This window comes from Scyliorhinus torazame, chromosome 16, assembly GCF_047496885.1.
Source record: "Scyliorhinus torazame isolate Kashiwa2021f chromosome 16, sScyTor2.1, whole genome shotgun sequence".
In the NCBI taxonomy this organism is placed as follows: domain Eukaryota; kingdom Metazoa; phylum Chordata; class Chondrichthyes; order Carcharhiniformes; family Scyliorhinidae; genus Scyliorhinus; species Scyliorhinus torazame.
In genome coordinates, this window is record NC_092722.1 from 10,642,398 (window position 1) to 10,656,378 (window position 13,981).

General features: G+C 49.7%; 1 protein-coding gene across 1 annotated transcript in view; it reads right to left on the reverse strand.

Moving 5' to 3' along the window:
* ca6 (carbonic anhydrase VI) overlaps positions 1-10,786 on the reverse strand; it is a 50,695-nt gene extending 39,909 nt beyond the window's left edge. Inside the window, exons 1-2 of the mRNA XM_072477924.1 lie at positions 10,583-10,786; positions 10,157-10,339 (exon numbers count right to left, since the gene is read on the reverse strand). Of these exons, the coding sequence (XP_072334025.1) occupies positions 10,157-10,339; positions 10,583-10,670 (271 nt within the window). The 5' untranslated portion in view covers positions 10,671-10,786. The remainder of the gene's footprint in view (positions 1-10,156; positions 10,340-10,582) is intronic.
* Between the last annotated feature and the right edge of the window lie 3,195 nt (positions 10,787-13,981).

Below are 13,981 nucleotides of genomic sequence, written 5' to 3' on the forward strand. Positions count from 1 at the left end.
TTATGTCATTGGCGGGAGTGGGGGCGCAGACAATTATAATGGGAAATCCTGCCGGTGTAAAAGCCGCTTGAGGGCTCCCGTTGGATTCTCTACCCCCCCCCCCCCTCCCCCCCCCCCCCCCTACCAGCTTTCCTCCCCACCGGCAGACATTCCCAGCCACTGTTATTCATTCTGATTGTATTTTGTCTAACTTTGTTTTATAATGCTCTTGTGAAGCACCCAAGGATGTTTTATTACATCAACGGTATTTTATAAATGTAAGTTGCTGTCCTATTATTCTTCCTGCGTAATAGCCCTTCCTCGTGTTCCTAATTGGACCAACCGCATTGGACTGTTCACTCGATATAATGTAACAAAGAGGCAATGGATCAATAAAAAAACTAATTGCTGCTTTGTGCAGCCTCTAAGTCCATATTGCTGTGTAACATTGTCTGTGTAAAATTTGAAACATAAGCTCACACAAACTATGCTAATTTAAGGAATCACAGTTAAGACAGATGATGGGCATTATAGTGCCCTGGAATAGAACATAGAACATAGAACAGTACAGCACAGAACAGGCCCTTTGGCCCTCGATGTTGTGCCGAGCTTTGTCCGAAACCAAGATCAAGCTATCCCACTCCCTGTCATTCTGGTGTGCTCCATGTGCCTATCCAATAACCGCTTGAAAGTTCCTAAAGTGTCCGACTCCACTATCACAGCAGGCAGTCCATTCCACACCCTAACCACTCTCTGAGTAAAGAACCTAACTCGGACATCCCTGCTATATCTCCCACCCTGAACCTTATAGTTATGCCCCCCTGTTACAGCTACATCCACCCGAGAAAATAGTCTCTGAATGTCCACTCTATCTATCCCCCTCATTATCTTATAAACCTCTATTAAGTCGCCTCTCATCCTCCTCCGCTCCAAAGAGAAAAGACCTAGCTCCCTCAACCTTTCCTCATGAGACCTATCCTATAAACCAGGCAGCATCCTGGTAAACCTTCTTTGCACCCTTTCCAATGCTTCCACATCCTTCCGATAATGAGGTGACCAGAACTGCACACAATACTCTAAATGTGGTCTCACCAGGGTCATGTATAGTTGCAGCATAACCCCACGGCTCTTAAACTCAAGCCCCCTGTTAATAAACGCTAACACACTATAGGCCTTCTTCACGGCTCTATCCACTTGAGTGGCAACCTTCAGAGCTCTGTGGACATGAACCCCAAGATCTCTCTGTTCCTCCACATTCCTCAGAACTCTGCTGTTGACCCTGTAATCCGCATTCAAATTTTTTCTACCAAAATGAATCATCTCGCACTTATCAGGGTTAAACTCCATCTGCCATTTTTCGGCCCAGCTCTGTATCCTATCAATGTCTCTTGTAGACAGCGCAGGACTTCAAACAATATAACAGCCCTCCACCTCATCCATTACTCCACCAATCTTGGTGTCATCAGCAAATTTACTGACCCACCCTTCAGCCCCCTCCTCCAAGTCATTGATAAAAATCACAAATAGCAGAGGACCCAGCACTGATCCCTGTGGTACACCGCTGGTAACTGGTCTCCAGTCTGAAAATTTTCCATCCACCACCACCCTCTATCTTCTATGTGATAGCCAGTTACTTATTCAATTGGCCAAATTTCCCTCTATCCCACACCTCCTTACTGTCTCCGTGAGCCAACCATGGGGAACCTTATCAAACGCCTTGCTAAAATCCGTGTATACGACATCAACTGCTCTACCTTCATCTACACACTTAGTTACCTCCTCAAAGAATTCAATCAAATTTGTGAGGCAAGACCTACCCTTCACGAATCCGTGTTGACTATCCCGGATTAATCTGCATCTTTCCAAATGGTCATAAATCCGATCCTTCAGGACCTTTTCCATTATCTTCCCGACCACCGAAGTAAGACTAACTGGCCTATAATTACCAAGGTCATTCCTATTCCCTTTCTTGAACAGAGGAACAACATTTGCCACTCTCCAGTCCTCTGGTACTATCCCCGTGGACAGCGAGGATCCAAAGATCAAAGCCAAAGGCTCTGCAATCTCATCCCTTGCCTCCCAAAGAATCCTTGGGTATATCCCATCTGGCCCAGGGGACTTGTCGACCCTCAGGTTTTTCAAAATTGCTAATACATTCTTCCTCAGAACATCTACTTCCTCCAGCCTACCCGCCTGAATCACACTCTCATCCTCAAAAACATGGCCCCTCTCCTTTGTGAACACTGAAGAAAAGTATTCATTCAACGCCTCTCCTATTTCTTCTGACTCCATGCACAAGTTCCCACTACTGTCCTTCACCAGCCCTACCCTCACCTTGGTCATTCTTTTATTTCTCACATAAGAGTAAAAAACCTTGGGGTTTTCCTTGATCCGACCCGCCAAGGACTTCTCATGCCCCCTCCTAGCTCTCCTAAGCCCTTTTTTCAGCTCATTCCTTGCTACCGTGTAACCCTCTAGCGACCCTACTGAACCTTGTTTTCTCATTCTTACATACTCTTCCTTTTTCCTCTTGACAAGACATTCAACCTCTTTTGTGAACCATGGTTCCCTCACACGGCCATTTCCTCCATGCCTGACAGGGACATGCCTATCAAGGGCATGCAGTATTTGTTCCTTGAACAAGCTCCACTTTTGATTTGTGCCTTTCCCTGACAGTTTCTGTTCCCATCTTATGCTCCCTAATTCTTGCCTAATCGCATCATAATTACCCCTCCCCCAATTATAAACGTTGCCCTGCCGTATGGCCCTATCCCTCTCCATTGCATTAGTGAAAGACACCGAATTGTGGTCACTATCTCCAAAGTGCTCTCCCACAAACAAATCTAACACTTGGCCCTGTTCATTACCCAGTACCAAATCCAATGTGGCCCCCCCTCTTGTCGGCCTATACACATATTGTGTCAGGAAACCCTCCTGCACACACTGTACAAAAACTGCCCCATCCGAACAGTTCGACCTATAGAGGTTCCAATCAATATTTGGAAAGTTAAAGTCACCCATGATAACTACCCTCTGACCTCCACACTTATCCATAATCTGTTTTGCAATTTCTTCCTCCACATCTCTATTACTATTTTGGGGCCTATAGAAAACTCCTAACAATGTGACTGCTCCTTTCCTATTTCTAACTTCGGCCCATATTACCTCAGTAGGCAGATCCCCTTCAAACTGCCTTTCTGCAGCCGTTAAACTATCCTTGATTAACACTGCTGCTCCTCCACCTCTTTTACCAGCTTCCCTACTCTTACTGAAACGTCTATACCCCGGAACGTCCAACAACCATTCCTGTCCCTGTTCTAACCGTGTCTCCGTAATGGCCACAACATCGTAGTCCCAAATACCAATCCACGCTCTAAGTTCACCTACCTTATTCCGGATGCCCCTTGCATTGAAGTAGACACACTTCAACCCACCTTTCTGTCTGCCAGTACACTCCTGCGACCTTGATACCCTCCTCAGTACCTCACTACTCTCGACACTGGCTTCTGGACTACAGCTTGTTTCCCCAGCCCCCTGACAAATTAGTTTAAACCACCCCCGAAGAGCCGTAGCAAATTTCCCTCCCAGGATATTGGTGCCCCTCTGGTTCAGGTGCAAACCGTCCTGTCTGTACAGGTCCCACCTTCCCCAGAATGTGCTCCAATTATCCACGTACCTGAAACCCTCCCTCCTACACCATCCCTGCAGCCACGTGTTTATCTGCACTTTCTCCCTGTTCCTCACCTCACTAGCACGTGGCACCGGCAACAAACCAGAGATGACAACTTGGTTTGTCCTGGCTCTCAGCTTCCACCCTAGCTCTCTAAATTCCTGTTTTAAATCCCCGTCCCTTCTCTTACCTATGTCGTTGGTACCGATGTGTACCACGACTTGTGACTGCTCCCCCTCCCCTTTAAGGATTCTGAAAACATGGTCCGAGAAGTCTCGGACCCTGGCACCCGGGAGGCAACATACCATCCGTGAGTCTCTTTCGCTGTCACAGAACCGTCTGTCTGTCCCTCTAACTATCGACCCCCAATAACTATTGCTCTCCTGCTCTCCCCCCTTCCCTTCTGAACCACAGGGACGGACTTAGTGCTGGAGATCCGTTCACCGTGGCTAACCCCTGGTAGGTCGTCCCCCTCAACAGTATCCAAAACAGTATACTTGTTACTGAAGGGAACGACCACAGGGGATCCCTGCACTGACTGCTTCCTCCCAGCCCCTCTCGCCGGCACCCATCTATCTTGATTCTTCAGAGTAACTACATCCCTGAAGCTACTATCTATGACCACATCTGCCTCCCGAATGATCCGAAGTTCATCCAGCTCCAGCTCCAGCTCCAGTTCCCTAACGCGGTTTCTGAGGAGCTGGAGATGGGTGCACGTCCCACAATTGAAATCAGCAGGGACACTGACGGCGTCCCTCACTTTACACATTCTGCAGGAGGAACATTGCACTGCCTTCCCTGCCATCCCCTCTAGATAAAAAAAGAAAAAGAAAGAAAGAGCTTACCTGTTATTCACTCTACCCCTTAGGTTAAAGGAGATGGAAGGGTGGGGGACATTACAAGTGTAGTGTCTAGGGTTCAGAAAATGCCCAACTTAAATACAGGTAAAAATAAAACACTTAACCAGCAACCACTGCGCCCCACACGAGAACAGCAATCAACTGTTATGGGTCTGTGCAAACAATTTAAATCTTTACTACTTACCCAGCAGTCACTCTGTCCTCACTCCGACCGGATTCAGCTGGAAACTCCCAACAGTAAGTTTAAAAAAAAATTTACTCCCCTTCTCAGCAAGCACTCACTCAGCAACCACTGCGCCCCGCACGATAACACCTCAGGGAAAAGAAAAACGACTTACCAGTCACCAGCCAATCACTTACCTACAGGCTGTGACATCACGGTTCAACTTCTTTCTACTTCTACCTGCCCTCGGTCTCCCTCTTGATCTTTACTCGGCTGGGATCCTTACAGTGATTGTCTTTTTTTTTCAAGATACGGTGACCGCAATGCACTGATGCAAAATTTCCCTGCAACAGCCAATCAGCTGCTCTGCTCTGCTGCCCTCTGCTGGATCAGAATGGGAGCAGAAACATTGGGTGCAATTTAACTAAATTGGAACAAAGTCCCATGGTAATCCTGTTTAAGCGCTGAGAAACACACTATATAACGCGTCCCCGATTAGATATAGGGCCTCAGCTAGGAACACGCGGCCGAGGTCGCACATAGCCTCGTTTTCTATACTGAGGAGCTCCGATCTCTGGAGCCCCCAATGTGACCCCTGCACCCCCCCCCCCCCCCCCACCCAGCCCCAACTCATTATGAGGGGTTTCCCAGGCCCACCAACACACCCCCAACACCCGTGCAGGGCACCCTTGGCCTGATCGCCACTGTGCCAAAAATGGCAGCGTGGCACATTGGCAGTGCCAACCTGGTGCCCTGGCAGTGCCAACCTAGCACCCAGGTGGTCCTTCCATGATGCCAGACCAGCACTGCCAGGGCACCAGTGTCAGGGTACCCAGGTGGCACCAGCAATGTCAGGATGCCACCCTGCCCAGAAGGCAAGCACCCGGGGGCTTCTGATCCCCTGGGAGACCCCCACTGGTCCCCATTTGTGGAGACCAGTACTGAATGGCGTCGCCTGAGGTCTCCGAGACGAAGCGGCTAGATCCCAACTCCTCAGGTGCCTCGGGATATTGCATATTAAAGCGAGGCAAATCTGCATATTAGAGTTCTAATATGCAGATTTGCCAAAAAGTGATCCCGCCCACAATGGAAACGCTGATTTTCAGGCGCAACGTGACCACTCGATCACACCCATTAGTTTCTCAATACCATCAAAGTGAGTTCCATCTCCACAGAGTTTCAAACGACGAGAGGTGATCTCATCGAAAAATAAAAAATTCTTCGAGCTCAATTATGTTGATGCAGGATGGAAGCTTATGCCAGCATTTAAAACCAGGGGTACCTTCTGCAAGCATCTAGAACTAGAGGGACCTTCTGCCAGCGTCTAGAACCAGGGGTACCTTCTGACAGCATCTAGAACCAGGGGTACCTCCTGCCAGCATCTAGAACCAGGGTTACCTTCTGCCAGCAGCTAGAATCAGGGGTACCTTCTGCCAGCAGCTAGAATCAGGGGTACCTTCTGCCAGCATCGAGAACGAGGGCTGCCTTCTGCCAGTGTCTAGAACCAGGGGTACCATCTGTCAGCATTTAGAACCAAGGGTACCTTCTGCCAGTGTTTAGAACCAGGGGTACCTTCTGCCAACGACTAGAACCAAGGGTACCTTCTGCCAGTGTCTAGAGCCAGTAGTACCATTTCAGAATCTGAGATAGGACACTAAGATGCGGAGGAATATCTTCATTCAGAAGGTGATGAATTCTCTACCCCAGGCAGCAGTGGAAGCTCAGTAATTTAGTATGTTCAGGACAAAAATAGATAGAGTTCCAGATAGCAATGACATCAAGGGAAATAGGGATAGTGTGTTAGGGTAGAAGATCAATCATTCATTTTTAATTTTTCCAATTAAGGGGCAATTCAGCGTGGCCAATTCACCTGCCCTACACACCTTTATGTTGTAGGGGTGATACCCACGCAAACACGGGGAGAGTGTGCAAACTCCACACGGACAGTGACCTGGACTCGGGATTGAACCGGGTTCTCAGCACCACGACGCAGCAGTGCTAGCCACTGTACCACCATGCTGCCCTTCAAAGATCAATCATGATCAGGTTGAACGGCAGAGCAGGCTCAAGGAGCCAACTGGCTTCTCCTATTTCCTATGTTCCTCATCCCCATTCTGGCAAATCTGTACAGTAATATCATAGTAAGGAGTCTTACAACACCAGGTTAAAGTCCAACAGGCTTGTTTCAAACACTAGCTTTCGGAGCTCTGCTCCTTCCTCAGGTGAATGAAGAGGTAGATTCCAGAAACATATATATAGACAAATTCAAAGATGCAAGACAATGCTTAGATAGGTAACCCCCTATCTCTGGATCTGTAAACACTTAATTAACTGCTCAGCTCTCTGGCGCTCATGTACAGAATAACGATGGCTGTGAGTGTTTTGTTACGCTCTTGACGTAGCATAAGCTGCTTCCTCGATGTGCACTCTGACAAAGGAAGGTTCAGACTTGGAGATAGCTTCAACACGTTTATTAAACTATTAACAATTCTCCTACTTGGATTTGACACTACTGTTAATCCTGCTATAGCTACTCAGACTGACTAACCAGTCTGCTACAATCCACGTGGTGGGTGTGATGTTCAATCAACCCTGTGTCTGTACTCACTGAGTGTCTCCACTGGAAAGAGACTGAGCATGTGTGCTGTGTCCTTTTATATGGGTTGGTGTAATGCCCTCCTGTGTGTATCGTAACTGCCCATTGGTTGTGTCCTATCTTACTGACCTATTGATTGACTGTCTGTGTGTCATGTCTCTGGTGTTCCCTCTAGTGTCTAGCTTGGTGTAGTGTATGTACATTAGCCCTTTGTGTACTTACAGTGATGTATATCACCACAGTGAGAAGACCCTCATTGAGGAGACCTTACAGTGTAATAGCCGAGTGCTGCCACCTGCTTGTATGAGCTTCAGGAAAAGCATGCAATCCATAATATGCAATAGAAAAAACAACATCCAACACAAATAAGCTCAGACAGAACAGGTATGCATTCTCGGAAGCACATCAGAGTTAATGGGATGTAAAGTGCTGTGTTAATATCAGAAAAGCTCCTTTGAGTAAGGCACCAGCTGCCAGATCAGGGGTTAGTAAATGGTAATGGGGCCTGACATAGAATGTCATCTAGGGACCACAAAGCCACACAGACAGTGGCCCAGAGCCGGGATCGAACCTGGGACCTTGGCGCCGTGAGGCAGCAGTGCTAACCACTGCGCCACCCTGCTGCCCTTGTTCCTTGTATTCTGTCCAATCTTCTGAGCTTCCAGCTGACTCTGCACAATGATACGCTTTTCCTTTAAGTTTGATACTATCTTTAGTCGTTCTAGTTAATCACAAACAACGTGTCCATTCCTTAGACTTTTTCCTTGCTCCGTGAAATGTATCTGTTCTGTGGACTCTGAAATGTCGCCGTAAATGTTTGCCACTGCATCTCTATTGACCAATCCCTTAGCCTAATTTGCCAATTCACTTTCACCAGCTATGCTTTTCATGCCCTCATAATCTTCTTTATTTAAGTTTAGAAACATATATTATCCAGCCGCAGTGGGTTTTCCCACAGCAGAGGCGGCTCATCGTTGGCCACAGGCGGGATCTTCCGGTTCCGCCAAAGTCTACGGCACTTTGCCAGGGAATCTGCGGCGGATGTCAACTCTGGTGGGGCTGGAAGATCCGGCCAGCAGGGAACGCCAGAAATCACCGGCCATGGTCTCAGACCCTGAAACCGAATGTGAAATTCCATCGTATTATGTCCGCTGTTATCTAGAGGCGCTTCACTATGAGATCATTGATTAATCCAATCTCGATGCACAATGCCAGGCCTAACATAGCCTGGTTGGCTCCAGAACACACTCTTCTAAGAAACTATCCCGAAAACATTCTCTGACCCCTTCATCTCGGATACCTTTGCCCTTCTGAATTTTCCAGTCTATATGTAAATTAAAATCTTTTTTTTTTTATTTAAAAAATAAATAAATTTAGAGTACCCAATTCATTTTTTCCAATTAAGGGGCAATTTAGCGTGGCCAATCCACCTACCCTGCACATCTTTGGGTTGTGCGGGCAAAACCCACGCAGACACGGGCAGAATGTGCAAACTCCACACGGACAGTGACCCAGAGCCGGGATTGAACCTGGGACCTCGGCGCCGTGAGGCAGCTAACCACTGCGCCACCGAGCTGCCCAATTAATATCTATTATTGGCCTGCCTTACTGACAAGCTCCAATTATTTCTTCCTTTATGCTGCACCCTATTATGAGGTTCCTATTAGGGAGCCTGTACACGGCTCCCAAAAGTGGCTTCTTGCTTTTGTCATTACTCCTCACTACCCAAACCGTTTCCACATCTTGGTTTCCTGAACTTAGGTTACCCCTCTCTACTGTGCTAATGCCTTCATTAACTAACAGAGGAACCCTCCACCTATTCCTCACTTCCTAACTGTCCTGTACGTATTGATATTCAGGTCCCAATCCATGTTTCTGCTGTCTCTCTACTGGCTATCAAATCGTACTGACTTATTTCAATGTGCGCTCTCAGTTTTGTTTTGAATACTTTGTGCATTCAGATACAGAGCGTTTAGTTTGAGAATGTTATTCTTGCTATAACCTCTAGTCACATCTGCTGATTTACTGTTGGATTTGTACTCCCTATCCCTCCCTGTCACGGTCTGTTGTTCATTCCCCGTAATAATACCGTTTTCTTTTACCTTATTTCTACACTTTGATCTACCACGGGGGCGATTCTCCGAGCCCCGCGCCAGGCCGGAGAATCGCCACAACCCGCCCCAACGCCGGTGCGCGATTCTCCGAGGTGCAGAGAATCGGAGCCATTTGCGCCGGCGCGTTTGACACGGCGCCGGCCGTGGGCCGCTGGAATCGGCGGCCCAGCCCAGATGGGCCGAGCGGCCGCGCGGATACGACAGAGTCCCGCCACCGCCGTTCACCCCTGCTCGCTGCCGGCGGGAACTCTGCGCGAAGGGTGGGGGAGCGGCCTGTGGGGGGCCTCCGATGGGATCTGGCCCGCGATCGGGGCCCGCCGATCGGCTGCCCGGCCTCCCCCCCCCCCCCCCCCCCTCCCCCCGCAGGCCTACTTTCCTGCGCGGCCGGCCCCTGAACATCGACGCCATGTTGAGTCGGGGCCGGCGCGCGTAAGAAAACCCCGGGCCTGCGCAGGTTGGTACGGCCCAACTGCGCATGCGCGGGTTGGCGTGACGCCCATTTGGCGCCGGGAAGGGAGGCTGGAGCGGCTTGATCCACTCCAGTGCCATGCTGGCCCCCTGTGGGGACCAGAATCGGTCGTCCCCGTGGCCGTTTCGCGCCGTTGTGAAACGCGACGGCATTCACGACAGCGCGAACACTTGGGCTCCATTTGGGAGAATCGCTCCCCACATCTTCCAAATTTGACCCCTTGCCCCTACTAGTATTGTAGATTTTTTTAAAATTAAACAAAGAGTAATTTTATTGTTAAAACGTAGCATAAAAGAGTACTCCACCTGAATGGCCATTATTGATCATTAGGAACGGCCCTTCATGTGGTCCGTCGTATCCACGTAACTCTATATGGGGTAGAGTCGCATTAAACTTCACTTTTTTGCTCTGAATATCGATAGGAGATTGGTGTGAGCCAGAGCAGGCTGGATATTTCAAACTCCAGTGAACTTCATTCAAGTCTCCTTCTAGCAAACAATAGGGAGAGGACACAAAACCTCAGCAAGCACATTAAAACCATTCGTTCTCAAATTTCCCACTTGCACTCCTAATTTTTTGCACTCATACGAGTTTTTTTGCAGTTTCATATTTAAGCAAGTTATCATTCCTCCTTCTAATGCATGTACTCTCGATGAAAAAAAGCGGACAACATTCACGGAGCTAAAGTTTGTGCGAAATTATATCGTAGATACGGCGAACATCTTGTTTACCTTGATAGGTCCAATGCTCTTTGTTAGCAATACCTGACTGCGTGCAAAACAGGATTCGCATTCCCAAAGCAAATGTTTTCCAATCCATGCTAGTGGAACAGTGATGATCTCAAGCCAGTCTATCGCAATCCGGCACACAGACTGTGACAGTAGGGAGGTCACCAGTCCGAAATGGAGCAGAGTGCAATATCGATGCTCCACCATGTGTTGTCTGGTGTGGCAAATCATTTGTTGAAATTACAAGTTCTGCATTTGTCCTGCTTGTGTGAGATGTGCAAGCAGCAATCACGAACGTTAAATCTGCACTTCCAAACTGGGTCACTCACCACAGCAGCATTAAAGGAAAATAAATATGTTATAAATTAACCAATCACAGATTAGATTTCGGGGGCGATTCTCCGATATTGAGGCCAAGCATTCGCGCCGTCGTGAACGCCGTCGCATTCTGGGGCCGCGCACAGAAGGAGGTAGGCGGGGGGAGAGGCCGGCCCGCCGATCGGTGGGCCCCAATCGCGGGCCAGACCCCATCGGAGGCCACCCCGGTGAAGGAGCCCCCCCCCCCCACAGGCCGCCCCCCCCAGTGTTCCCGCAGAGTTCCCACCGGCAGCGACCAGGGGTGGACGGCGCCGGCGGGAACCTTTTGTGTCGTAGCGGCCGCTCGTCCCAGCCGGCCGGAAAATCGCTGCTCGCTGGTTCTCCGTACATGCCCGGTGCGAATCGCGCGCTGCTGGTTTCCGGGGATGGGAGAATCGCGTGCGGGGGTCGGGGCGGCGTGGCGCGATTCGCGCGGCGCCCCGGCGGTTCTCCCACCCGGCGTGCGGCGGGGAGAATAGCGCCCTTCATGTTTCCATTTCATTTGGCTGCTGTCTGAGTTGGCTCCCCTGGAGATTTCCTAGTGGCAAAAGGACCATCGAAGGTCTGTTTCTTTTAAATGGAAGTTTGGAATTCCCACTTTGTCTGGTAGATAATGGAGCTCCAATTACCTTCTTTGATGGTCTAGCCCGAGATGCACAGCTGCTGATTTGACCTCACATTTTGCATCACCCACAGTGGGGTGGGGGAGAGGGTGAGGGGGAATGAGGGGCAGCTTTAAAAGAAAGGCAAAAATTCAGCGGATTCTGCCAAAGGGGTTTTTGGATTTGGGCAACAAGGCACCTCTAACTGCAGAATATCAGGTTAAAGTCCAACAGGTTTGTTTGGAATCACTAGCTTTCGGAGCACAGCTCCTTCATCAGGTGAGTGAAGAGCTGGGTTCCAGAAACACATATATAGACAAAGTCAATGATGCAAAATGATACTCTGAATGCGAGTCTTTGCAGGAAATTAAGTCTTTACAGGTCCAGAGAGAGGAATAATCGCAGGTTAAAGAGGTGTGAATTGTCTCAAGCCAGGGCAGTTGGTAGGATTTCGGAAGCCCAGGCCAGATGGTGGGGGGTGAATGCAGTACGACATGAATCCAAGGTCCTGGTTGAGGCCGTACTCATGCATGCGGAACTTAGCTGCGACAACGGATGAACGGACATCGCGCAAAAATCTTCAGGCAGGAATGTTCCCTTCCAGTCGGGGAACACTTCAGCAGTCAAGGGCATTCAGCCTCTGATCTCCGGGTAAGTGTTCTCCAAGGCGGCCTTCAGGACGCGCGACAACGCAGAATCGCCGAGCAGAAATTGATAGCCAAGTTCCGCACGCAAGGTGGTTAGCACTGCTGCCTCACAGCACCAGGGTCCCAGGTTCAATTCCGAATAAGGTTGACTATGCGGAGTTTGCTCATTCCCACCATGTCTGCATGGGTTTCCTGTGGGAGCTCCGGCTTCCTTCCACAGTCCAAAGATGTCCAGGTTAGGTGGATTGGCCATGCTAAATTGCCCGTGATGTCCAAAATGAATAGGTGGGGTTACAGGGATAGGGCGTGGGTTTGGGTAGGGGGCTCTTTCGGAGGTTAGGTGCGGACTTAATGGGCCAAATGGCCTCCTTCTGCACTGTAGGGATTCTATGATGTACTTCATTAGATGTAAAGTGCTTTGAGGCACCTTGAGGTCATGAAAGACGGTACATAAATGCAAGTCTTTCTTTTGTGAAGATCTTACATTTCACATTGTCATTGCATCATTGGCTTTAGGTTTTGATGTATGAAAGGTTCATTGGAAGGACACTGCAGGTTTGATTAGAGGACATTCATTTTAGCATAACAGCTACAGCAACACAGCTGTGATCTATTGTAACTCAATCTATTCTTGCTGTCCATGCTTTTATCTGCTTTGTTAAACAAAATCAATACTGGTTTTCACTGGTATGAAGACTATTCGCCCCAGGGCTGAAGCAGACTGTCTGTTGAGGTAATGATTAGTAAGGGTAACATTCCACCTCGGGGAAAATGAACTTCATGAAGGGCATTAGGTGCTAGTGGAGAATTTGAATGGTGAATAATTTTAAATGGCAATAATGTCCTGTCAGAATGTAATGGGTGTTTGAATGCAACACACCTCAGTCTAGTTGAATAGTTATTGGTACTCTGTTGTTTTCTCTCATAGGAAATGTTTCAAATTAATGCTGACACTAAATATAAATTTTCCGTTCACTTAGGTTCCTGTTTGCGGGGTTTTGGGAGACATTAACCGCGATTCTCCGCTCCCGCGACTAAGTGCCCACGCCGGCGTGAACGCCGTTGAGGTTCACGACGGCGCAAAACGGCCCCGATCTCGACCGATTCAGGGCCCGAAAATGGGCTAGGATCGGGGCCGCGAGAAACTCGTGGGGGGGGGGGGGGTCGCGAAAGCAGCGTCGCCAGCGCGCGCCGGGCATTGGCGCCGCATAAAAGCGGCGCCGCGTCATCCGCCGCGTAACTGGCGTCACCCGCGCATGCGTGGTTGCCGTCCTCCCCGAGGCCGCCCCGCAAGAAGATGTCAGATGGATCTTGCGGGGCGCGGAGGAAAGGAGGTCCTCCTTCAGAGAGGCTGGCCCGCCGATCGGTGGGCACCGATCGCGGGCCAGGCCCCTTTTAAGTCCCACCCCGGTGAAAGAACCCCCCTCGCCCCCCACAGGCCGCCACCCCAGCGTTCCCGCGCTGTTCCCGCCGGCAGCGACCAAGTGTGGATGGTGCCGGTAGGAAGCCGTCATTTTGGGCAGGCCGCTCGGCCCATCTGGGCCGGAGAATAGTGGATGTAGCGGAGAATCACCATTTTGGGTATCCCCGGCCTGCGCCGCGCAGAACTCGACGGGGCCATTCTCGCCGCTTGGGTGAATCGTGGGAGGGCATTGGATCGGCGTCGCGGGGGAAAATGGCGCGCCAGGCGATTCTCCCAACCGGCGCGGGGAGTGGAGAATCGCGCCCTATGGGTGGGATGTTATGGGGCGATTCATTGGCAGCACAAGTCCCGCTCTCTCAGACCAATAGCAGGA